The sequence below is a fragment of the Hippoglossus stenolepis genome, chromosome 13 (assembly GCF_022539355.2).
Source record: "Hippoglossus stenolepis isolate QCI-W04-F060 chromosome 13, HSTE1.2, whole genome shotgun sequence".
Classification (NCBI taxonomy): Eukaryota; Metazoa; Chordata; class Actinopteri; order Pleuronectiformes; family Pleuronectidae; genus Hippoglossus; species Hippoglossus stenolepis.
In genome coordinates this window covers 9938352-9964167 of record NC_061495.1, presented here as the reverse complement: position 1 = coordinate 9964167, position 25816 = coordinate 9938352, and the positions used below count along the sequence as shown (strand labels likewise).

Genomic DNA, 25816 nt, shown 5'->3' with positions numbered 1-25816 from the left:
AATATTAATCCTTTCTGCTTGTCACTGTGTTCCAGCAGTTTAATGGAATAAATTATCTCACCGTGCTGACAGCTTCAGACATGACTGTTGTAACATGCTAGAAATCACGCTGTTATCTGACAGGCTGAGAGAGGAGGGAAACCCGGAGATGCTTGCTTGTGGATCAAGACGTGATATTGATGGTATTGTTGTGAATTGACGCTGCATCAAGGGAATCTTTTGTTTTTCTTCACAAGAAAAACTAAAATTGCCAATTGCAAGAAGGCGCTCTCCGAAATCTGAACCTTTTCTTCTGTTGTCGGTGGTAAAATTCAATCTTGGAGCCGAATTGAAGATGAATTCAACTCTAGGGGCGATGGCCAGTATCTTGGGGCTTTTATGGTCCGACTGGTTTCTTTTATCATGAGTCAAACTCTTCTCCACACAAAACACAAACAGCGACACTTGTTATAGGTTCTTTATGTCCAAATTACATTTTCACACATAAACAGCTATGTGCATATGAATACAGATAAAGTAAAAAGCCCGTAACTGATGCATTTCAGTCAATGTGTTCCACCTCTTTTTATCTCCACCAGGACTGTTTACCTGCGCGCAACCAAAACCTGCTCAAACGTGATTGGTCAAACTAGAAAGAAACAAAATAGCTTTCAGTCCTCCGCCTACAGATTCAACTTTATAACATCTAGAGTTTATTTATTGAGATTAGGTAAAATTAAGAATTTAAACAAGAGGGGATGCTTTTCCTTCTTAGGAAAGAGAATTTGAAATCTCGTCTGACGTCACCTTCTCCTTGTGATAACCCTCTTCTCATGACTAGGTGATGATGTTGAAGCACCTTTGTAAGTAGCAGACTAGTGACGTTCAGTCTCTCTCCTCTCTTTAGTGACCACTATGATGCGTGTGGCGTTCTTGGCACGGCTGCTCGGTGGTTGCAAACCGTTGATCCGCTGAGCTGTGCCGTGCGTTTCTGGTGGGGTTGTTTGGTTTTGCTCACGTACATTCTTCACTGCATTTTACAGTGTAAACAGTGCCAACCCCTGTCTGTGCTGTCCTGGGAAGAAGATCAGCTTTAGGAGCAAACATCACACGAGGAAGAAACTAAGCAAAATCACCACGTGTCCTTAGACAATGACGTTTGGTTTAAATGGCAGGATTTGAAATCTTACTGCATGGATCATCACATGACTGTATTGTGCTTTGCTTCAAATCTGCACCGTTTAATTCAAATTAAATTTTTCTGTCTTGATGCTATGGAGACGGCTGAGCTCTCTGCTGCCTGGTGAGCTGTCGACGCACAAACATTTTTGTGGAAATTGACGGGGGATAAACCGTTAATAGGAAACCACTGCACAATCAGCCCACCAGCGGAGGTGCATATTTGTGCAGGCACATGTACAGTAAGCACAGGAATACACACATGTATACATTACCACCTTCCACTTGTGGAAAGCATGGGTTCCAAAAGCCTGCTGAGAAATCATTTCCCGGGCAAGCGAGCGAGGCAATTCCATCACAGTGTTGAGGAAAAAAGGCCCTTTTTTTTTTAATGGGGAAAAATGGGAGGCAGGGGAAGAGTTAGCAGTAGAAGCCAGGATAATTGATGGCAACTGTTTGGGTATGAGATTAAGATTCATGGGTAGGACCACACATGGGGGCTGGAAAGCGTTATGCGCCGGAGGCATGAAGGATATGAGGCAACACCTTGACTAGCATGCTGGCTTAATTGATAGAGTGTCATCCCAGATGCAGCATAAAAAAAGAGAAACCATCATAAAAAGGGTTTTACTTACTGATGGAACGGAGGCAAGGATCGTTTCCAGCACCCAGGCCTGCTGAGAGCGACAGACAGAGAGACAGACAGGAAGGGATGCGAAGGGGGAAACAAAGTGGTGGAAGCCCAGAGGCAAGAGAAGCAGGTTGGCATGTGGAAGGTCGGTGGTTCTTCTCCCCAGACCGGCTGGAAAAGGGCTTGTAGGGAAGTATGTGAGTTACACTCTCCCACTCCTCAACAACTGCCCTTGAGGAGCCTTTCAGCAGTTTGCTTAACACACAGCTGCCCCGGTGGAGCGGTTCAGTGGACGACAGTAGAGGATGTCGCTCCTGCTCCGAATGTGACTCTACACCGTGCAGGGAAAGTGCAAAGAGCTGGACTATTCCCAGATACAATAGCTTGTGTTTTTCTTTTAAAGGATACACAATGAATGTCTCTCAGCCCTTTTCCTTCAGTCACTTCTTGATCCTTTATGAAGACAAATAGCTCCCAAAGGTGCCAGCTATAAAACACCTGATACTTTCCATTATGAGTCATCTCTCTAGTAGCAATTTGCGGGTTCACCCTTGGTAAATATCTGACCCACTGCACTGATTGTGATTTATACTGTAGAGGGAACATTTGAGAATGGTTGACTTATAAAGGAAGTCATGCACAAAATCTGGTATGAGAAAATCAAATTGAGGGGAGATGTAAAAATTGGGGTCAAAACTGGCAGGAGATAAAAAAAGAGACAAAGGTAGAGGCAAATATTAATGGTCATGGACCCAAGTGTACTATTTTTAGCATTGACGAGACTGTGCCGTTTCAATTTCCATAAAGTTTCGATAAAGAAATGAAACCATTTGGGGGGGGGGGACTGGCCTCTGGGCTACAGACTGCATGTGCCAGCCATTTGGTCACATGAAGGATTTTTTTTTCTGCACAATGTTGCTTCATAAAAAACAAGATAAAATTGAAAAAAAGGACAGAAATGGGACGACAACAATAATCGTTATGATAATCATCTTAAGCAAAGCTCGTCTTTCCATCCTAAAGCTGTGAGAAATTGTCAGTCTGAGAATTAATGGCACTAATTCAATAGCACTGATATGAGATTATCTGCATCATAGTCTTAATTGTTAATATTAATTATTAAGATAAGGCTTAACTTGACAGCGATATAACCATGTATTAGCACAGCAGGGCAGTTGCCTCACTATCACCAGAGAGCAGGAATTAAATTTGCATTTAGGATTTGGAAGTATGTTAAATTAATCTTAGCATATGATCACCTCTGTGTTTATGTGACCTGAATTTAGTGCTGTATAATTGAACAGATGCATCCATACAAAAACACAGACACTGTAAATAAATGAAAAGAAAGCAGCCTTCTTCGTTGGTAGGAGACATATTCTCCACTGCTTGTAAAGGCTTCAGTCATTTGAACAGATGATTGAGGCTTTTACATTCATGGTTAGCACAGATTATGTGACTGTGTGTGTTTCGTTAAAGCACATTTTCTTCTTTTTATCACTTTTAGCATTTGGTTGATACAAAGCACACAGAGGCATTGTTAAATTCAGCCATCCCATGATTTATGTGACAGCCTGTGTGAATCTATATCGTAATAAACCAAAGTTGAACTCTCAGTAGCAGCGACGTGTGTGTGTGTGTGTGTGTGTGTGTGTGCGCGTGCGCGTGCGTGCGTGCGTGCGTGCGTTTTTGTGTGTGTAACTGATCACCCCCTGAGGTCCACTTAAGTTCGTCAGCTTGTTGGTAGAAACAGAAAAGCTCAAGGCCACTGCGGAGACGTGTGTGCACTAAGTCTCCTGTTCCTTTCACACACCACTAACACTGTCACACACACATTTGCACCAATTTAGGATGTGAGCTGTTCATTTGACCCCATTGCTCAGCCCATCTACCGTCTCTCTTTAGCAGACATTGGGGATTTGAGCCACCTCAGGGGTTTACTCTTTCTGCTATTAGCACGTAAAGAGCACAGCGTTTCACTGCACCTTGCGTCGGCAGGAAGCTTCTGAGATGGCAAGAGCAAAGGCAAAGCCACCAGGGAAAAACTTTATGAAAAAACTTTATGTGAGTGCAAAGCTGTGACAATGAAATAGTTTTGATGTGAAATATCGTAATCACATGTATAGGCTCAAATGTGCAGATACGTGCACAGACACATTCCAATTCTGTCCCACACCCTGTGTATAGCTTGTGCCTGCACACACACACACACACACACACACACACACACACACACACACACACACAAAGTCTGGCCCAAGTTTAAAACAGGTCTGGTGACATAGAAGAGCCCAACTGCCAATTACAAACTGACTTTTTTACGTCATGATTATCCATCCATCCATTATCTATACCACTTATCCTTTCGGGTTTGCTGGCTGGAGCCAATCCCAGCTATGAGGGATACACCCTGAACAGGTCGCCAGCGAATCGCAGGGCCGAGAGACAAACAACCATCACTCTCACATTCACACCTACAGTCAAGTTCGAGTCTCCAGTTAATCTAATGTCTTTTGATTGTGGGAGGAAGCTGGGCTACCCAGAGAAAACCCACACAGACATGGGGAGAACATGCAAACTCCACACAGAAAGACCCCAGCCCCAAACCATAGAAGTTATAGTTCTAACCACTGCACCGTCGAGTTGCCTCTGTCATGATTAACTAAACAACAAGCTATGGACCTTGAAGAGCTGACTGTATTTACACTGTAATACTTTACTGATTTGTATGGGCATGAAGACACATCCTTACTTAGGGTGCTAAATTCATGATCTGAAACTGAACACGCTGTTCCTCGTAGAAAGAAATGATTAAGGGGAATGGAGTTGTGTTTGATTTAGTCCTCCAATGGATCATATACTGGTTTCCCTGTTCTAACATTTATCCAACTGTGTTCACACTGTGAGCAACTCTACCAAAGTCAGCCATGAGGTTCTTGTCATGTTTGGCTGAGCTGTAAGAGCTCTTTAGTGGTGGAGGCCTGGAAGCTGACATCTCAATGTTAATCAGGAACCTTGCCTGGAAAGATATTGATCATATTTGATCCACCTCACACACACAAAAGCGTAACTCTGCCCTTTAAAGAAATGTCCAGAGCAGCTGTGGAGGCCCCTCCATTGGCTGCTCCTTAGTCTTTCCTGGGGCAACAGCCACCAATTATGCCTTAGCAGAAATGTCCATCCACTTACTTGCTAATAAAGGCTCTGGACAAAATGATGAAGGTGCTTTCAGTGCTGTTTAGTTTTGAAATGCATGATAAAATTTGTATATCTTATCATCAGCATCCCTCTAAACCTGGTTCATTTTGCCCTCCAGTGGTTGGAGCGTAATTGGTGTAATGGCGGTATATCAGCAGCTGGTGGTCATGCACTCATGCTCAGGGACAATTGTCCTAAGTTAATTGTTGAGTGTGTGGTATACACATCTAGCATACCTGAAATACTCCATGTCTCCTGCTTTTCACTAACTTTGTCCAACTAGTTCTTTTTCACAATAACGCAGATGGTGAGAGGTGATAAACATCTGTCAGATGCACGACATCTTGATTTTCCTATTGCATTCTATTATTTTATCTACATTTTGCAGATATTGCATAAATCTGCCATCATCTCTGCTGTTATGATACAGCTAAAAAAACCATATGATTTTAAATCTCGTATTTTAATTCCTCAATATTTTTTAATGAATTAAATTTTGAATCACTGTTGTGCCACATAATTGCCTTTAATTTAACTTACTTGTCGCAATGTGCACATTGTCCTTAAGTCCCCATCACTGATCAAAGGCCCTAATCTGTGATAAACCTGGCAGGGAGGAACTTTATGACTAGTATTTGTGTCATCTGAAGTAAACCTCCCAAAACAGTTGTATCATGTTTTCTCATATTAACAACTCAATGGACATTCAGTTATTTTCAAAGGAAGTCCCAGCAACCAGAGTAACTCAGTTATCATTATAATCTCATAATAATCATTCCTTCCTTTCTTAAATGTATGTCTATAACCTTCTGTAAATTAAGTGTTAATATTAAGTGCAAAGGAACATTACATTGCATTCAAATAAACATACTTAATTGAGATATTTAATTTAGATGGTCTTTATATCTTTGATTTTAAATTCAGTTTATTAGTCACGTATTTAACAACACATAATTGTATTATTTAATCAAAAGAGCTTTGATAATGTCAAATCTATTTCATAAAATCACAAATAGAGCTTGTGTGTTACAAGGGTAAGCAAGAATTGAGGGTCACACACACGCGCGCAGACAAACACAGAAAAACACTTTTACTGGGGTCTAAAGGTCTTTTCACTAGATCTACTCTCAGCAGCGCATTCAGTCAAGAAGAGGCACCCAGAGGATTTTGGGTAATGAGATATGTCAGTGTCAGCCAATCACTCCCCTGTGACTCGGATGGATTTTTATTGTCTGGAGACAAGTCTAAATCCTACAGAGATACTGAGGTGGTGAGACATACTTAATGGATGAGGTGCAGCCTTCGTACTTTTTTTCCACTGACCAGTTCTGCCGGTTTGACAAAAGTGATCTGGGAGATGACCAGGGACGAGTGAATGAGAAAATTGGTTGTGTTCAAATAAAGAAAAACATATCCAAACGGTTGCAGCATGCTTTTTAAAACTTATTTAATTTAATTTCAGTGACCACTGACAACATTGACAACACACATTTAAACAACTTTCTAATTCACAACTGCAGTATCACACATCATTCCATCACAACAACCATATTATATATTAATATATGTACATGTAAAAATCTACAATGTTGAATAAAATGATGTAACTGAATGTAAATTCATATTTGTAAACTCCCCATTGGAATTTAAGCATATAGGTTAAATGGGTTACTAATGTTCTCATATCTATAAATAATATTATCAAATAAATATGAAGCAGTTGTCCTATGTCTCACCACAAGAGTCTGCTTTTTCTGATTTAAAATAAGATGCACGTTTCAAGGTAGTCTCTTAATCTAAGAAAAACACACAAAGAATCTAAGGACTTTTAGGACAAACCTATGCTACCTCTCATAGAATTGAGTCTGAGACTGAAACGCTGACTTTAACTCACCTCTGTGGTGATTTTTGTCAGACGATGTCATGGTTATAAAATCAGGATATTGACAGTGCAGAACAGCAGCTTGGAAATGACTTGGAGATGCCTGCTGTTTAAGATTCACAGTCACTGTTTCATAATAGTCCCGTTGTCTGATATCAGAAACAGAGGGACATGTAAATTAGAACGGTTCTATTGGGAGTTTGGCTGTATTGAAATAGTGTATATGAGAAATAGGGAGAGAATAAAACTGGCTGACACAGGGCAGAATGTAAATCTGACATGATGATCATGACTATGCTTATAAGTGTTTAACGTCATCCACCCACATTTAATTTCTGAGCAGATTTTAGCTTCTTTTCATTGACGGTTTGCTGCTATTCCACAAGAGTTTCAACTACATCCTCAATTTTCCATACTGATCGTACACAGTCCAGCAATATACTTGGTTGCTTGGTCCATCATCCATCACTATCACATTTGAGTAGATTTCTTTATGCACCTATACCTTGGTTCTCTTCAGTGCTGGCCAGGTAGTGTATCCAGTCGGCTTGTCGTAGCCTGTTTACCTGTTTGTCAGAGTTTAATTGCTGAAAACAGCTGCCTGCTGCATGGAAAGAGGTTAATGAGAGCCGTGAGACTGAGCTGTACATTACACATACAGATCATATCCGTGGACGACGTATTAGTGACACTCATGATATATCTGATGCATGTAATCAGCTCCTGTAAGTACACCGACAGCTGCAGGCTATCCTCTGTGGAAAACTCCCATGGGGTGTTCGAGGATGTGTGCGCCAGCAAGGGCATAAATGCTAATTTATGACGGACCATATGGAGACAGCAGCAGCATTGTTTGTAGGTGACCAGAGCTCGGAGGGTAGTGAGAGGTTAGCATTGCTGGACCGTGCAGCCATCACGAACACTCATCTAGTTATTGTTTCTGATGCTTATTAAGCTGCTCAGCAGATGGACAATAATCTGGGCCATGATTACCATCAGAATCAGTGGCTTGTAACTCACACTTAGCCCAGCAGAGCTCATCTGGGGGACATTGGGGGACAAAGGATGGCTCCGACTGCTGCGTGCCTGACAGAAAATTTAGCTTAACTCCGACAAGGTCCCCCTGTTTATTCAAGCCACGTAAGCCAAGCTCAGCTATTGACAGTGTTTACTTTTGGAAGTGACATTTGCAACTTTATTTGATTGAGTCAGTTACTGGCTATTGGGATGACCTTTTGTTGGCTTCCTTGGCAGGAGCCTATAAACCTGAGAGACTTGCAAGCTTTATAGGCATTCAATAATCGCACAAGGCACTATTGATGAAGTTGTTGTGTGCACCACGTATGGAATGATCTGGGCAAGGAGCACACACCACAGCAGTGCAGTGCCTATGCAATCCTGATGAGGATAATTATAAAAGTAAAACTGATGAAAATGCAGCTCTGGGGCATTCAGGTTTCTCTGCCAAACATTGGTTTGTTTTGTTCTTATGTAAAGGCCTCACTGTTTGCATTCCCCCTTTGGGTGACTGTCGTGAAATTGTCAGAGACAGTGATGGATCCATTGTAGTCCTGTCTGGTGGTTGTCTGTTGGAGCTGCATGGAAACCATTTAAAAAACACAGCTACTGACAATCTTTTCTTCAGGAGGTTTCTGACCGATTTGCGAGAGAAAGAGAGGCGCATGAAAATGTCCACACAATTGGCTCCGGACTTTCTCCGGAGATTGCCTTTCACATATGAACAACGCAGCTGGAGATTCTCCAGTCAGATGCTGTCACAACAACAGCAGCAGCATGCAGAGGCAGGATAATGTATTAATGTTTACAGCACATCGACACGATTGATTATCGTTGTCTTTTCAAGTTGACATCTTCTTCGACCTCTCCTGCATTTATGACACATTTTTTTCATGAGATGTCTATATATATCTTTTTGCTGTTTTTGCAGTTTTGTATCCATCGCGTGTTAGAAACGTCATCAATGCCCCCTCTTGATATCCGTGTCTGACTGACTCAGACATTTGTGTTCTCACATACAGCATCTATCTATCTATCTATCTATCTATCTATCTATCTATCTATCCCTTTTTTAATCTGTAGTTTTTATGTCTTCTGCCATTAAGTGTGAAGTGGATGCAGGTGGAGGAAACCAAACTGCTATGGCAACCCAAATTCAATTTTGTGCAGCCGGTCTGTGCAGTTAGTACCCACCCACTGAAAGAGAGTGAACATATAGGTGCCGTGATTGTGGGCGTGTTGGCCTTCATGGCACATCTGGTGAACACATGGACAGGTTTGTCCTCATCCATCTACCTCAAAGCATTGCAGGAAAAACTAGCCTCTGTAAATTCCCTTTTCATCCATATAAATGACGGCAGATACGAATTTCAACCCATCAGCCCGTAATCTTCTCATTAATTACAAATATTGGAAAATCCTGAATTATTTTGATCCATTGCCTTAATCCATCACTTCTCAGACAATTCCCTGCAAACAAATGTAATCAATTTAATCACACAGTCAAATACAATTCCTTTGTATATACACATGTATATGGGGTGAATCTCATTGACATTCTCAGCTGTGAGTGTGGAATCGAGTGAAATCCGTCAAGCAGAGAAGATGGATTCTCTTGTGGGCAGCCATAACTTTTACACAATATGAAGATTCATCTGTTCTTGCGAGCTATTCCCGCATCCGAGGCACTATGGTAAACAGCTGACAACTCAGTGTCTTATAACGCGTTCTCCAGGTCGCTCCAATACAAAGAGCTGGGACTGTGCTTTATTCAACCTTTGCGGTGATATAAAGGCTCAGATGTAACATATTGAGCATGGAGACAAATGGATTCGATCATGCAGCGAGGGGGAGAAAATACATCCTGAGGTCTTTTATTTACACCCGGCCCACATTCATGCGCACACACACACATACAGACAGACATATCACCGGTAGGATCACTTTGCAGCAAACCCCTCAACAGTTCACACTTTCTCTTTATGCACACTACACAGCACAGATGGTTTTGTTGTGGTTCACTTGGCACCCAGCGCCATCTCGGTCTCATGCAGAGCTATAGGATTTCAGCGTTTCATTAGAAATCACACATGAGGAGAAAGAAAAAATAACCGTACAGACTTCACATCGCACCAGGCAGTTCTGGAAAGTCAGCGGGCTTACTGAAGGCAAGCTCGGGGATCCAAATGAGTATAAAAAAAACAAGTAAATTTCACTAGACATCACACGGCACAATGACCCTTTGGCCTGATCTCGGTACCTTGCCTCAAGGGTGCAATAACAGTTTATTACACCTATCCTCACTTTATGAGCCCCTCTACCCTCCATCCCACTTCCCTCAAGCCCACGCTAACTGTTATTGAAAACACCCAGGTCTGTCATATATCATTCCTGAGCAGCGCGTTATGCTATGTGCAGTCTAGCTAATCACCACCGGCCATATGAGTATTGTACAGGTCACATTGGGATAGTTCCACTTATCTCATATCTGCTTAGATGAGGAAGTGTTTAAACCGAATCCCATTTGTCTTTACAGCCTGTGTTGCCTTGAGGCTGAATCCTCTTTTCTTTATATGTATCTGTGGTGTAATGACGGGGAGTAAATAGGAAAAGGAATTGAAAGATTTTGCCACAGTGCAGAGAAAAGGGGTAAATGAGTTTGGCCTAGTTTATTACTAGCCACGAGGATAGAATACCATCACTGTGGGAGATATAAGGTTTAGAAAGGTCTGTAGGAAATCTTGAATAGAAATGCAAAGCGTCAGTGAAGATCCTTCAGGGAGGAGGTGTTCAGAGAGAGAGGTAACAGCTCATGGATGACAAAGTGACAAGGCTCAGTGAAGGACACGCCACCTCTCTGTTATATTCTGTCATTAAGTATGAAGAAGAAGGACGCAACAACAGTACAGAACTATAAATAAAACGGACTTATAATATATATATATATATATATGTATATATATATGTATATATATATATTTTTTTTTCCTGTCTTCATAGTCATTCAGGGGAAAAACTCCTGCATGATCACAAATACTTATTCTGCATATGGCAAATCTTCTGCACAGCTGATAGCATCAACAACAACTGCATTGCATAGGGACTTTGTGTTTTGTCTGTGTTCATTGGCAGCAGCTATTGTGGATTTATGTTGCTGCTACATCTTTATAACTCTCTGACAAGATTTATGAATCTTACTATTGTCGCTCAAGTCTATAGCCTGTGTCCAGGTGTTTCTATGATTGTTTTCCACCTTGTTAATATTAATGCAGTCTGGCTGGAGACGAGAAAACACCGCTCTGTATTATTCAATGCAGCTCAACAGCAACACAAACTACAGACTCCACATTTGTTGTGCAGATATATCAACGCCTCCCTACACATGTTCAATAACAACTGAACATTATAACTTTCGTGAAGGCAGGTTTTTATTGCAGGACTGCTGTACTATTTTTAGCCAGATGTACCTTTATAAAATGTAATCATCAGTTGTACGCACAAGCTGCACTGTGCCTCACTGGAAATATGTTCTTGCTTTCGGTGTGGTTTTCTCCTGGTAGAGAGAAAAGTATCTGAAATATCAATGCATACGTCTGGTGGCTGAAAGATGTTCTTTAAATAGTTTTATCATATATGATTAACACCATATAGCCTAATATTGTTTTTTTTAGTGAAACACAATGGCTTAGTCGGAGTACATTAACCATGCATACTGGAAAAGTCAGTGTATTCTGAGTGCAGATAGATTTAGCAGACATGCACTGTGGCTCAAAGCTAGTAAACATGGCTAGCATTGTTAGCATAGTCATGCCACCAGTAGCATGTTTGTGTGCCCTGAAATGAAAAGGGGGAATTTGCTCAACAGCGTTTACATCTATTCATCGTTAGGCGTTGACAGCTATATTGATATTTAAAATCTCATAAATAACCTCCTGGCAGGAATTGCCAGCAGCACATTGTTCATTTAAAAAGCAGCACGGGGAGACGAGGGATACAATCTACAGCAGTTTGTATTGAGGAAACAAACGGAAAAAACAAACAAACAAAACAAAACATGATGGATGCATGAAGTGGCAGCAGCCTAAGGAAAAAAAGAAGTGGATCAAATGACAACAAAATGCATGATGGGAGGAGACGATAGGAGGGCAAGGAGAAGAAGAAATCCACGTTGAGGGCAACAACCCCAGCAATGATCCATGCTCCTACAGAGATTGATCAATGGAATATTGTTTTTTATTTATTATAGATGTAGACTGATCTTCCCCAAACAACAGATGCCTACCTCCCTCCAAAAACATGTGAGGAGCCGCAGGCAATCTTGACTCAGCCCCTAATCTTTGTACTTGCTACAAACGGCCATGCTTCATACTACTCTGGGCAGCTTCAGCTGATTGCGCAGATGGTTTATGTCGTCATTGGGGGGGGGGGTTAGAAAGCAAGGTGTGTGATCGCTGGAAGGTGTTCTAATAATCACTTGTCAAGTGAGCAGCCCAGCTAACTGCTAAAGAGCCCTCATCTGTCCCGAGTGCCCTGAGGGGAGCAGCGAGGTCCAGTGGCTTCCCAGTCTGACATGACCAGGGCAGCTAAGCAGGTGCTGCAGGTCACTGTCTATGGACTATTGCTTACACTGCATTTCCCTTTGTTTTGACACATTTGACACAGTAGAACATGAACCGGCTGTTTCTCCTGGTTCAAATTATGTGGAAAACCGTATCGAGGTGACAGACACTGTGTGTTTATGGTCAGTCGAAACTGTGGACCCCGTTAACAGGCTGTGTCATCATATCTGTGTGGCTGCTTTCTCACTGCTCTCAGCTACAGTGTATCTAATGAAGCTTTATTAATACTGTCTTGTCCCTGTCTCTCTTTTTCCTAGTGTGCACTGGTACGGAGAACAAGCTGAGCACACTGTCGGACCTGGAGCAGCAGTACCGCACCCTGAGGAAATACTACGAGAACTGTGAAGTTGTCATGGGCAACCTCGAGATCACGAGCATCGACCGCAGCCGGGACCTCACCTTCCTCAGAGTAAGGATGCAATATAAAGTCTGGTGTGCAGCAAGCAGACAGAATATACCTTCCTTATTAATTCAAATTTGTCAGTTATTGGCTCATCACTGGGGATTTGGAGTAGCTTCACATTTCTCAAAATGGAACTCTATGTTCTTGTGTCTAGAAGTATTTGAAAAATCCTAAACCTGTACAAGCGGAGTAAAATTACATTTCAGGGTTTCACATACTTCTTATTATCTGTCAATGGCAGTTGCTGTAAAAATGATAGGGATAGTGAATCACCATCTTCTCATTCAACCTTGTTGCCCAGACAATACTTGTGCTCAAATAAGTTTCTACCAATCAGCATTCAGATTTGTGTCCACGTAGCCAATGACGTTTTCTTATCAGGGGTACTCCTTCTCTCTTCTTAGAGGGAGTCTGCTTGTATGCTCAGATTTGTGTGACACCATCTGCCAAATCTCCTCTTTGATTAAACATGAGTCACAGACAGAAAAGGGAAAGTGCTGGTGTCCCTTTCTTAAAAAACGTCCAGATATTTATGACGTTTTAAGAATCGCCTTATTCCTGGGCAGAGCGCGTGAGCAGCGTGATTCAAGCTGCCTCTTGGAGGTTAGTATGTAGGTGAGGAAGAATAGGTTTGCTTGGGTAAGGAAGCTGAGGTGGAATTGCTTTTACATGAATGCTTACCTCCATTTTGGTTTGATGGACACATGCATACACACAATCACTGCGTCAGATGATGCCTCTCAGGGGCCTGGGCCAGTAAGGGCACTAATGAAAGGTTAGTAGGTTACTATGGGGAATATGCAGGAGAAAGAAAAAAAACAGGCAGGTTTTTTTTTGTATGTGAAATCAGCTGCTACTCTTGACCTTTGCTGGCCCCCCCACTTCTCAAGAACATCACGCTGGACTGCTGACGGCACTCTGCACCGCTAACGCCCTCCAACTCCAATTGATTCCAGTCTATCTCGGGGGCAGGGGAGCTCCCCTGGTGGCTACGCTACAGTGCTGACTGCATTAATAGGCCTGTATTGCTGTGAGAGTAAACTTGGCCACAGAGGGTTTTACCTAGAATGCAACTCCCCCCCCCAATGCACAAGCAAGATATGTTTTTTTTGTGTTGGATTTCCATGTTTCGTTTCTTACAGTGATGATTTAAAGTAAATACGACGAAGGGATTTGTCTACATCCGGTAAAAACAATAGGGCTGCTCGTCTTCTCTCGTCAATTTGGTTTGCGTGCACCAAAAGAAATCAAGATTGATCAAAGCGGAAAAACAAAGCACAGTCATTACGTTGCGCTTTATTGTAGAGAGACAAGCGTGACGCAAAATAAAACTAAGATGTTATTAAGAAAGAGGGAGCGATGGATGGTTAAGTGCTGCCATTAGACTCCTGCAGAGGTAATATGCCCCACAGACTTTGATGAAAATAGATGGTAGAAGGGTGGAAAGATGCAGTTATAACTACTACTACTACAAAAAAAAAAAAAGTGTGATTGTTGTTTAACTGCACAGAATCAATTTGTAGTTGAAAACAACTCTCACACCCCCGCTTGAGTTTAGGTTTCGGTGTACAAGCAATATTACATAGAGGTGTTATTTGCAGTTTGAGGTTAAAGGTGCTTTCGTCTTTACCTGCATACGTTTCCATTCCACTCATTTACTAAGCAGCTCCCTGCGGTGCCGGCTTGCCAGGATCCTCCACCTTTCCACGGTTGGCAATTAACATGGGTTAATTGAGGATGCTAATTAGGAACGCAGGGTGCCAAACAGCAAGGGAGCAAGAGGGCAGGGCAGAGTGTGTATTTTTAGGCAATATTATTATTATTATGATAAAACACATTAATAACATGCTTCCCCGGGGAGAGAGGGAAAAACTTCACCTTGAGGTAGAGAAAAGGGGAGGGAGTGAAGCGAAGACCATTGTGCAGCGGCAGCTTACCGTACCAGCTGTCTCGGGGAGGTGATTGAAACTGATGCCTGTGCATTGGCTGCTTCTCTTCAAGATAGCCAAGAGATTGATGGCTGCCTCCCAAAACCCCTCAAACAACTTTAGCAGTAAATAGAGTCCATCTTCCAAACTGCCTCCACGACAGATGAATCAAAGCTCGCGCCCGTGATTAATAACTGCATTTCTGCACTGAGGCTTTTCTCCCCTTCTCTCCCATATTCACACTCAAACCAACAGCCGAGCTTTACCGTCACGCGGTGTTTACGCCGTCAGTGTTTAAATCACTCCTAAGTCCATATTCCCGTTCCTCTGAATCTTATTATAAACAGAACGTGTATTTGCATCCCGAGACGGAAGCACATGGAGAAAATTAGATGACAAGTTACGCTCTGTTCTACATATTCTACTGTGACGTTTGCTGTGATGTGAATGGGACACAGAGGACGGCAGACACACACACTTTTGCATCTCTCTTCTCCCCGATATCACTTTCCTCGTGTGCTCTCATAAACAGATCTGTGATTATGAAATATTCATTTTTCCCTCTCCTCCCATCTTCCCAGTCTCAACAGGAACCCACAGCCACCACAGTCAGATCAGATTGTTTGTCTAGTCATTGCAACCATTTGTAAACATGTAATTCCTGCGGTAGCAACGAGACCCCACCTCTGTCGCCGTATTTGTTATTTTGGAATCATCATTTACAAATTGTAATATTTAATATTTGCAAACGGCCTTGTGTTAGTAAATCAACATAGACACATTGACAACAAAAACGTCATATATTGTGTTCTAGATTTCAAGTCAAGTCAACTAGAAGTGTGTACATTCCTATGGCAACCTCTGGGATTTAACAAGATGAACTTTAGCGGTGGATTTCCAACAGACTATTTGCACTTTGCGGCACAGGAAATGAGCATAAAAGCTAATAACCCTCGGCTATATCTAAGCCAGTTGTTTGCCAGTGTTGATACCCGAGCTGTGTAACTGCATAATCAAATATAAGCTAAATAATGTTATTTTGCTAAAGATTATAAGAAGTTAAAGTTGAATAAATGTGGGAGAGTTCATTATTATGAATAGATGTATTAATGATAATAATAATATATTCAACATAAACAATGCACTAAAACCATAAAACCACAAAAAATATTTATATTTACAAGTAAATGACCAAGAGTAAAATCTTTCCAATACCTTTAAATATAAAGCATTACCACACACTATATGAAGTATTAATTACAGGATTACATTGCACTGTACAGACATTTGTATTTATTTTGAACACCTATTGGTTGCAGCATTTTGAATGTATAAAAAAGTCATTTTTGGATGGCTCACTCTCCAGCACTTACACTATGTACTAAAGGGTGCTTGTTGGAAATGTGTGGGTCTGTTCATTTGGACCCAAATGACACTCGTGCGAAGTGTTCACTTGACCCTTCGCTTGTTGGAAACCCTCCCAGCTGTCATAGTGATGCGTACCAGATGGAAACCACCGCGACTGCACCAGTGAGCAGGAATAAGAGACAAAAGGCTGATTAGAGGTTAAAGATGTTACTTTCCATTGACAAGAAAACTGTCTTTACAGTGAGAGTAAATATCCCCATGCCAACAAATCTGCCTCATCTGCCTCATTCAATATCTTTCTGTGGAACAGTAGATTAGACAGAGGGAGGGGGCGGCAGGGCGCGAGCAGACCTTTATATAAGTATACAGGGCCTATGGAAAGCTTCAGGTTTAACCGGAGCTATTTCTCTATAATGTAAATCAACCGCAGTAATGATCAGATGATTAATTTTACTGTTGAAACATTGCACAGTTGACGGAAGAGAGTGAGAGCTTTGACTATATCAGAGATGTTATGCAACAAGGTTTACAGCAAGTTCAACTTGATTCCTTAACGTCATAGACAGGAAAATGTTTTGGTCTCTCTGGGGCAACAGAAACAATTTATTAACACCACATATCATCACCTTTTTAGTTTTATACGGGGAACGTGTTGGAAAACTGTTGCTTATTTGTAGCGGTTAGACAGAACAACAATGCTGTTCATTGGGAGTCATGAGTTGAATAAAAGACCAATATTTTGTTTCTTTTTGCTCAGTTTTCAGTCTCTGCCAACTCCTGAGGGAAATATCTGGCTCTTCAGCTGTTAAATGCTGCAGTATGTTTACCAGCTGGTGGTTCAACTTTGTCTGTCTGCCATTTGCTGTTGAGCACTGTGGAGTGGGCTTTCAGGGCTTCCTCCACCGAAAGCAGCCGCCTGCTGCAGCCACAAATGACCCTATTAGAGCGACGAGGGTGAGTCAAAACAGTAAGTCGCAGGCCAGAGAGTTAAACTATGAGCTGAAACTCATTATAAAACCTCTGTTAAGCCGAGGAGAGCTGCAGATTTAGGTGATAATAGTCTGTATTACTGCTCTTTTGCATGTTCACGTTGTTTTCAACTTATTTGACACAGTGATATTGATCTTAGCCTTTAAAGACGGAGATTAAGAGCCTGATTCTGACAAAGAGGGTATAGCTCAAGTTAATTTTACTCACTGAGATACGGCAGGAGGCTGTTTCATCACCCTCCAGACACTGTTCATTCCCTTTTTTCCCTGAAATTAGAAGCCATTAGAGGTCTCTGCTGGTTGGTTACCTGCAAAACTGCAGGGAATAAACACTAACAGTTGATGAGCCTAACTGCTGCATCAATTTAAGTTTATGTCTCACTTGGTAAAGCATAGGTTCGCCTTGCCAGAGGGGGTCTGTGGGCCACAAACATTTGAAAACCCTGCTGCAGAATGACCAGCCAACACTTGCACTATAGGTGCATCTGTGTATATGTGTGTATGCCTGCGCCATGTGTGACTAGGTCATAAATTGATGACAAATCATGAGTGTATCTTTATAATCTCACCAGTTTTATGGTATACATATACTGTGCTTTTCTAAATTTAAGCCAGGCTTCTACTATGACAGGCCGACTGCCGGTTCATAAATTGTAACTTGAGTCGACCTAACAAATGAACATTACGTTGCCCTTCGAGTGCCCAACGGAAATACCAGAGAGACACGATTTATGGCAGCTCATGAAAGAACAGTAGATTGTCGGGTGTTGGGACATCTGTGAGATACAAATGCAGTTTTACATAATGTTCAGCAGCAGAGTCATTGGTTCCCTGAAACTCAGAACATTTAATTTTCTGTCTGCTCTGTTTAACCCATGAACACCTAAGGCGCCGAATAGTAATGACCACCTCAAAGGTGAGGATTTTCTCAAGAGGGGACAGAATTGCCCAAATTTGCCCAAACTTTCATTGTTCAGCCTCTGAAGCAGGTAGACTTGAAACAACTTTTCATTGTAAATAATTGCTGCTTCACTAAACTTCAAAAGCATTTTCTTTAAAAACATACAAAGCCGGCAAACTCTCTCCCCTTCTTCCTCCTCAAACATGACTCTTACCGACTGAGCCTTGCTCAGCGGGTCAGCAATAACATAGTCTGGGTCTGATTCTTCTTCACTGTTATTTTCATCGTTGTTATCATCCTTAAAGGGCTGTTATCTGCTCCCTTCACTCGTCATTGTCTGAAAAACTTCTTTAGAAACTTTTTTTGCAGGCTAAAAAAACGAACAAACAAACTACATTTCCCTTAATGCAGTTCAGCTTTCTCTGCAATTATTCCAGTCAAACACGATGTATTTCATCAGTCACTTGAAAACGATGACAATGCCAATGAGACGCACACATCTGATCCGGCTCTAATGGGAAAAGCAAGGAAACATTGCACCCACTCTTAAAGGTATATACACGCATATGTCAAATCATACATCGATTATTTCGTTGTTATACTGTACAATGTATAAATACAGCACAGATTACTACTACTCCTGTCATTGGATCATACAACACTAAGATTTACGGAAAATACGAAGTGTCGGACGTTGTGGGAAGTGGCATTTGAAAGCTGCATCTATTCCTGGACTTCTTTCCCGTCTTCTGACATCTTCTTACTTCTTCTTGACTGGCATATTTATCCCTCAGGTGCCATCGGTGCCCTCCCCAGCTTCCTAATTTTTGATGCACTGTTAGACGAGTGCAGATTACGTTGCCCCCCCCCCTGCTCCTCGGCAAACTCCTTCAATATTAATGAAGACTGATGAAGTGCTAGGGAGCTCCTGTCTTTCAGGCGCGACCTAGATTGGATTGACAATTGCAATTAGCATCCCCTCAAGTCCATTTCCATCACTTTAATTTGACATGAAGAAGGACAGTGTGGGGTGGGAAATGAGACCATCGAGAGAAAGAAGTCCTGAGGAGAATGGTTGGGGGAGGGAAAATGGGGTGAAAGAGTTTAACTGGGAACTAGTTTGAAAGCCAGACAGCAGAGAGGAGGGAAATTGAAGAGTCCGTAGAAATCTTTTACTCACAGATATCTGAAGTTTTTTGCTGCTGCTTACTTTTTTAGAATTCTTCCTTCTTACTTTCCACCATGAAACACAGCAGCGAGAGGGAAGTCCATACACGTCAAATCCCGAAGGCTGCAACTAAAGCCATTTTGAATCCATTAATCTATTGTTATTTAATTTTATTTTGATTTATCAATTGCGTATTTTTCTGCTTTACTTCCTCCAGAAAAACACACACACACACACACACAAATTGCATGTTAGTTCCAGCTGGGATCCGCGTGGGAAGATGAGAGTGGTTGTCTTTACCACCATTCCCCTCATTACAGTCAGCTTCTTCCAGTTAGCATCCCTCTGGTTTCCAGGATGTTTTTTGTTTGTTTTTTCTGACAGGGAGCTAAAATAAATTGGGTAAAAAAATAAAAAAGATACAGAATAAAGCTGTTTTAAGTTTAAAAAAAAATCTGTGTGCTTGATTTCAGTTTTTTGTGGTTGTGTATATATAACATTTTTTTTACTCCATCCAAGAGACAGGAAGGTTAACAAAAGAGAGAAGAGGAGAGAGAGAAAAGTACGATGCAGATTATCACCCAACACTTGGGCAGAGCACCATTTCATTAGATCTATATTTAAATAATGTACACTTTCATCAATGGTTTTGGGCCTTTTTGGGATTGTTAGTTCCAGATTGATGAATACATCCACCTTAAGATCTTCCACCCAGGCCTTAGTTCTTTCCTGTGAGATTCTACTCCCACCCATGAGATCAGCTGTATTTTCTTCAGTGTTACTATCTAATGGAAGTATTTTATTCTTATACGTTTCCTTTCTCCCCTGAACAATGGATTGCTTCTCAATTCAAGTGTAAGCAGGAATAAAGGTGCGTGAGATACGACAGCCGCTACTGAAAATCAATGATTCTCCACCATTTAGCTGGAAAAGAAGTAGTAGATGAGAATCAGGAGTTGATAGTGTGTAATGCGTGTGTGTATTTCAGTTTTGCTGTGCATGTAGGTATATGTATGAGACTGTGTCAGTGTTATTTTAAATGATAGGACTTTCTCTTTGCCATAGTGACATTGATTTCAAACCCATCTTCCTTCTAAATGGCCGAAGCAATTCTCTGTATGTTTGCCTGCAAGTGATAAGGTTGTGTGTGTGTGTGTGTGTGTGTGTGTGTGTGTGTGTGAGCAGTGTTAAGGCCCATCTCTGCCTTTGACTGACGGATACATTTCCGTGCCCCCCTTCCCACTCTTGGTCAGCCCTTATCATTCCCCTTCCCGTCTTTTAGAAATTATCTGGATTGATAGAGCAATGAAACAAAAATAACAGGCAAGGTTAAATGTCTGTGTGTTTGACAGGAGAAAAGAAAAAAAAAACTTTGCTCGACTTGGCTCTATTTGCTATCCCTTAAACTTTCCATTTGTATTGACCTGCAGCTGTGTAGAGGCCAATAAGAGAACACCAACAAAAATAGACACATATCTAACCCAGCAGCTGACTCGTTTTATGATGAAACTGGTAAAATGAAAATCTGTACTGGATCGCAGAGGGCAGAAAGCTGCTGCTGCACTACCCTCAGCATGTCAGAGCTTCAGAATGAAACACATCCTGCCACTCTGGAGGCACTTTGCATCCAAGAAAACAAATCGTTGATGTTTTCTGGATCTACAATAAAAAACTATATACTTGGTAACGATTATGACTTTTTGTGATTATAACTAGATACACACAGATAGGAAAGTCGTTTTCAGACATGAATCTCGTTGTCTTACCTAGTTGACAGCTTTGCCTTTGTCCGGAAAATTTCTGGAACAACTCATACGAACATTTATATTATCCCTTACAGCACCTAGAGAAAATGTCGGGAAAATGTCTGGACTTCAGTGCATGATGGTACATTATTCATCAGGTTAGTCTCTTTTGCCCAATATGTGTTTCTGACAGTGTCACCATTAAAAGTGAGCCCCAGTAGCAAGTAGCTCAACCTGATGATTCTCAAAAAGGTTTTGAAATATTTTTTTGCATCTTTTCTAAACAGTTATAGATGTTTATTAGCACTGAACGAGAGATAATCAGGAAATTTCACCCTCAAGCTTGTGTGTTCGGCTCGTTGTCTTTGTGTTGAGACTTCAGCCACGACTGAGAGGTAAAGTGATTTTTAACTCTGATTCACCTCATGCAGTATCTTTGTCTCTCCCCCCAAATGAGGCCTTTCTGTCCTTCTCCTACAGCTTTGCCAAATAAATGTCCGCGACAGACCGTAGCATGTAATTCCCCAATGGTTACATTTTTTTCCCAAATAGTCAGTGCTCCACAAGCAAGTCAAACATTTCGGAGTTTGTAGACATTTGACGCTGTGTGATTTCTTTTGGAAAAGACCGTAAACATCCAGAGTAAAACAAGTTGTTTGAGTTTACTTGACACTGCAGGGATTTACATACTGCCTGAAAATGGCACGTCTTTAGAAGTAAGAGTGCTGGGTCATAAGCTTTCAAATCTGCTAAAATATAGACATGGGGACATTTCATGTCTTAGCAATGGAAAGTGAAGTTGGCCAACTGCTCCCATCCTGGTAATAGTTTCTCTATGTATGTTCCTGTGCCTTCAGAGAGCTTTACTGCCCAAACAATAATTCTGTCTGTGTGCTTCTTTACTGGAGGTACCGGATGCCCATGTTCTATCTAATCTTTAACCCTAGAAGCCAAAGTTACATATTGTACATTTAAGATTTCTTTCTGTGTTAAACAGCAAGTATGATAGAAAGCATCAGAATCCCACTAGAATTTATACTGTAGAGCACATTAATAATCCCTTCACCTTTCATACAAGTAATGCAGCTTAAAGTGCTTTATATAAAATACAAATACAAATTCATTTACGAGAACAGATATTAAGTAACATAAGAACGTGTTAAAATTACATTTAAAAAATGAAAGAAACAAGAAAATTAAAAAAAAATTAATTAGAAATTGCATAAAAACTGAAAAGAAAGAAAGATACAAATTACATAAGCGCAGGAGTGCAGGCAAGTGCAAGATCTAAGGCTGAAGTAAAGAGAAATGTTTCAAGTTTTCTTTCAAAGACATTTACTGAACGTTGGGCAGAAACTCTGACCACTTTATATGTTTGGCAGTTATACCTGATCTTTTGTAATCAGCAGCAGTAGCTTCCTGGGTAGGGGTGTTTTGAAACAGCTGTGAAAACTGAAAACTCCTTCTCAGAGGATGCAACTGCATTGGGACATATTTAAAAAAATCACGTAGCCTTGGAGTAGATAGTGCAGCAGATGTATGAGACAGTCTTACTGCACTGCACACACGTAGCAGAGGTTGAGGTGATATTACTACTTATCGTAACAGAGCAGTGCCAGATTGAATAGGGAGGCAGTGGAGAGGAGAAGCTGAACCGGGCTGTGACAATAGCCCACCCTGCTTCTGTAGCTGCCTTTCAAATGCCATATCTGCCTCCCTCTGCGGCCTGCCACATAGAGTGAATGATATGGACCAACTTCTCAGGAGGATCGGAATCGATTTCCACCCACTGCAACTAAGGCGAGGGAGTCCTTTTCAAGAATGGCTGGGGTTAAGGCTCAAATGGACGAAGCACAATAGTTCAGCTGGACACAGACTCTGTCCTCCTCATTAAAAACTCTTTATTGATAACTGCACACAAATAGCTAATTTGATCCTCTCTGGGTTTATTTAGGCCTCCACTTTATGTGCATTTAGCCTGTGCTAGAGTCCATGCACGATAATACAAGACCTTGTGAGTTTGTTTAGCCTGAAACGTTTTAATCTCTATTCCTGGTGTGTAAGTATTATTTGGCTCATTCAACTCGTTCTGTTGTTTCTAAACTGTGAAAACAGAAGCACCCTTCTGCTGGCTTCACTAAACATGCAAGTGTGATTCGTTGCTGAAAAGCAACTGAGCAGGTTAGGCTCACAACAAGATTTTCTTGTCCAGTGCATCTTTTCGTTTCTTGCTCTTTCTGTATCTCTCATCCCTATGTTACTTGATTATGTGTTTAATGAATGACAAACCAAAACTTTCATCAATAAACCATCAATTAATTGAAAAAAAACAATAATTGAATATATATAAATAGTGGTGCCATTCATTCATTCTGGTTGAAGGCTTTTAGACGTCACTTGTCCTGTATGTTTTGATTTCAGAACAGCACATTTCCCTGCTGCGATGAAGGGAAACAACTAAACATATGATTCCGCTTAATTATCAGCAACCATACACATACAAATTCAGGGCTTGGTACAAAGACCATGTAGTGATATGAACTTGGTCTGAGCATGAGTTTCTTTTGGATATTACATTGATCCTGGTGGTATTTGCTTGGACCATGTTGACTAGTCTGCATCATAAGCATTTGTATGATACATATACTGTATGTAGTGCAATTTTTTTTCTCCCATGAAGATCCAAGTCAAAAATAATATTTTTTAGAAATAAAAATCAGAGGGGATTCATGACTGAAAATTCTCATCTCTCCCACTTGAGTTTAAAAGAGGAAAATGATGTTAAGAGTTTGTCATATTTATATCAGACACTTGATTTAATAAATTCCAACATATGAGGCTGGGAGGTGCTTTGTGACATTTATTTTACACATTGACCTAAACACTTATCATTTACCAGTTTGGGGATTTATTTTTACATGTTAATCAAAGTACTGCTCATGCAATTTGAAGGCAGGATACAATCTTATATAATCCATCACCATAGGACAACCCTGGATTATGTTCAGTGATCATTTTAATGTTTACATCATGGTTTTTAAAAATCTTACTTTTTACAATTTACTCATTGATGATATTTACAGCAAAAAAAAACATGTCATAAAAACTGTATAAAACTGATCCAATATAGACATAAGGTCAAATATGTGATGAAAGCTTTACCTTTCACTCTAAGACCATAGCTCCCCACAGTTGTTTTCAAACTGCAACTTGAAAAGTGCCCTGCGTCCCACCACCCAGGCCGTACTGCTGCCGATTCCCATTACAAGAGTAACACACATTCATCATGTAACTCGATTACTTGTACACCGACAATCTCCTTTTCTCTCTCTCTCTCTTTCCTTCTTTTCTCCTCCTCTTTTCTCTATATATGTATGTTGTTGCGGCTTCCTTTTTCATTTCCATCCTCTCCCCCCTCCCCCGCGCCTCCTCCACCGCACACCCCCACCCCATCCTCCTCCTCCAGCTCTCCTTGCGCTAACTAGTCAGTGTTTGAATAAAAACTCATTAGGATTACATAGCCATTTAGCTAAGTGACACAGGGTATAATTGTACCATCCATCAATTGCTGTGTAATAACACACTCAGAGGAGCTAAATGTTGATTAGGCCTCAGCCAATATTACCAGTGGGTTTTTGGAATAAATAGCTCAGAGGGGGGTGGGTGAGGGTCTACGTGGTCTCGAGGGGGTGTTGCGGTCAGGGGCGCTGACCCACGCAAGCCAAATTAACTTGGAAGGGCAGAAAAGAAAGTGTCAAAGACAAGCAAAGCATCACTTTCTGTCCCTGGCTATTGGTCTTCTTGTCTGTCTGTCTTTCTATCACCCACCAATACATATTACACTGAATGTCTCGCGCCATCTAGAATGGTCTGGATAATACAGAATGGTTTTTGACACAAGCCAGGGAAATCTGATAATGCTCAGGTTCTGTTGAGCATACTAACAATGTTAGTTTGTTTTGTTTTTTTGTCTTATTGGAAATGTAGAGGTGTCCATTGTCTTCTATATTCACTTCTGCAGGAGACAGTCACTCAGCACATAGTTTGAATAGAAAACCCCAGACGCACAAGGTAGTTTGAGAAGACTGATGAAAGGGAAATGCTGATGAGAAAACTGTTCCTGCCTTTTGTTCAACACTTTTCTTCACTTAACTTTGGTCCTGACTATCCTGACATGCATTATGATACAGAATTATTAGATTTAATTCTCTGCTAATCCCCCTTCCTCAACCCTGCCTGAGAATACCATCTCAGAATCAAATTATTAATTTGTTATTGCTAACAATCAATTGATTTGTTTGTTAACACAAATTACATCAGTAAATTAGGTAACTGTTTATTCCAAGGGACCTACGAAACCATAAATCAAAATGTTATTTATCATTGTGATTTTCTTAGGTAGATACTATTCGCACACTAGGTGCCCATCGCTAGCAATGCTATTTGCACGTGCGATAGATAGCCAATGTGGCTGCAGGTGTATAGTAACCTGTCTGTAGCAAACAAAGCTAGTAGTACTTGGTGTGGATGCCAAAGTGGCAGTTTAAACCCAAATATTAACGCTTTCCTGGCAAGACTTTTTTCGGGCCTGATGCGCGACGAATTAGCGCTTCATTATAATGACTGCAAAAGAGACAAGGTCTACCATAGTCATGTCTAGACCCCCATAGACCGGCGCAGCGGGATCCTCTATTGTTCCCACTATCTGTCCTCCAAAAGTACAGCTGTGTCATCTGAAGAGGAACCACAAAAGAAACCGAAAAGTCTGCTATAACAGCACAAGACATAATTGGGACAGAGGTGGTGAGG

General features: G+C 41.2%; 1 protein-coding gene across 2 annotated transcripts in view; it reads left to right on the top strand.

Moving 5' to 3' along the window:
* LOC118120013 (receptor tyrosine-protein kinase erbB-4) overlaps nt 1-25816 on the top strand; it is a 283408-nt gene that overhangs the window by 116304 nt on the left and 141288 nt on the right. For both annotated transcript variants that reach the window (XM_035174572.2, XM_035174571.2), the window contains exon 2: nt 12763-12914. In XM_035174572.2, the coding sequence (XP_035030463.2) occupies nt 12763-12914 (152 nt within the window). The remainder of the gene's footprint in view (nt 1-12762; nt 12915-25816) is intronic.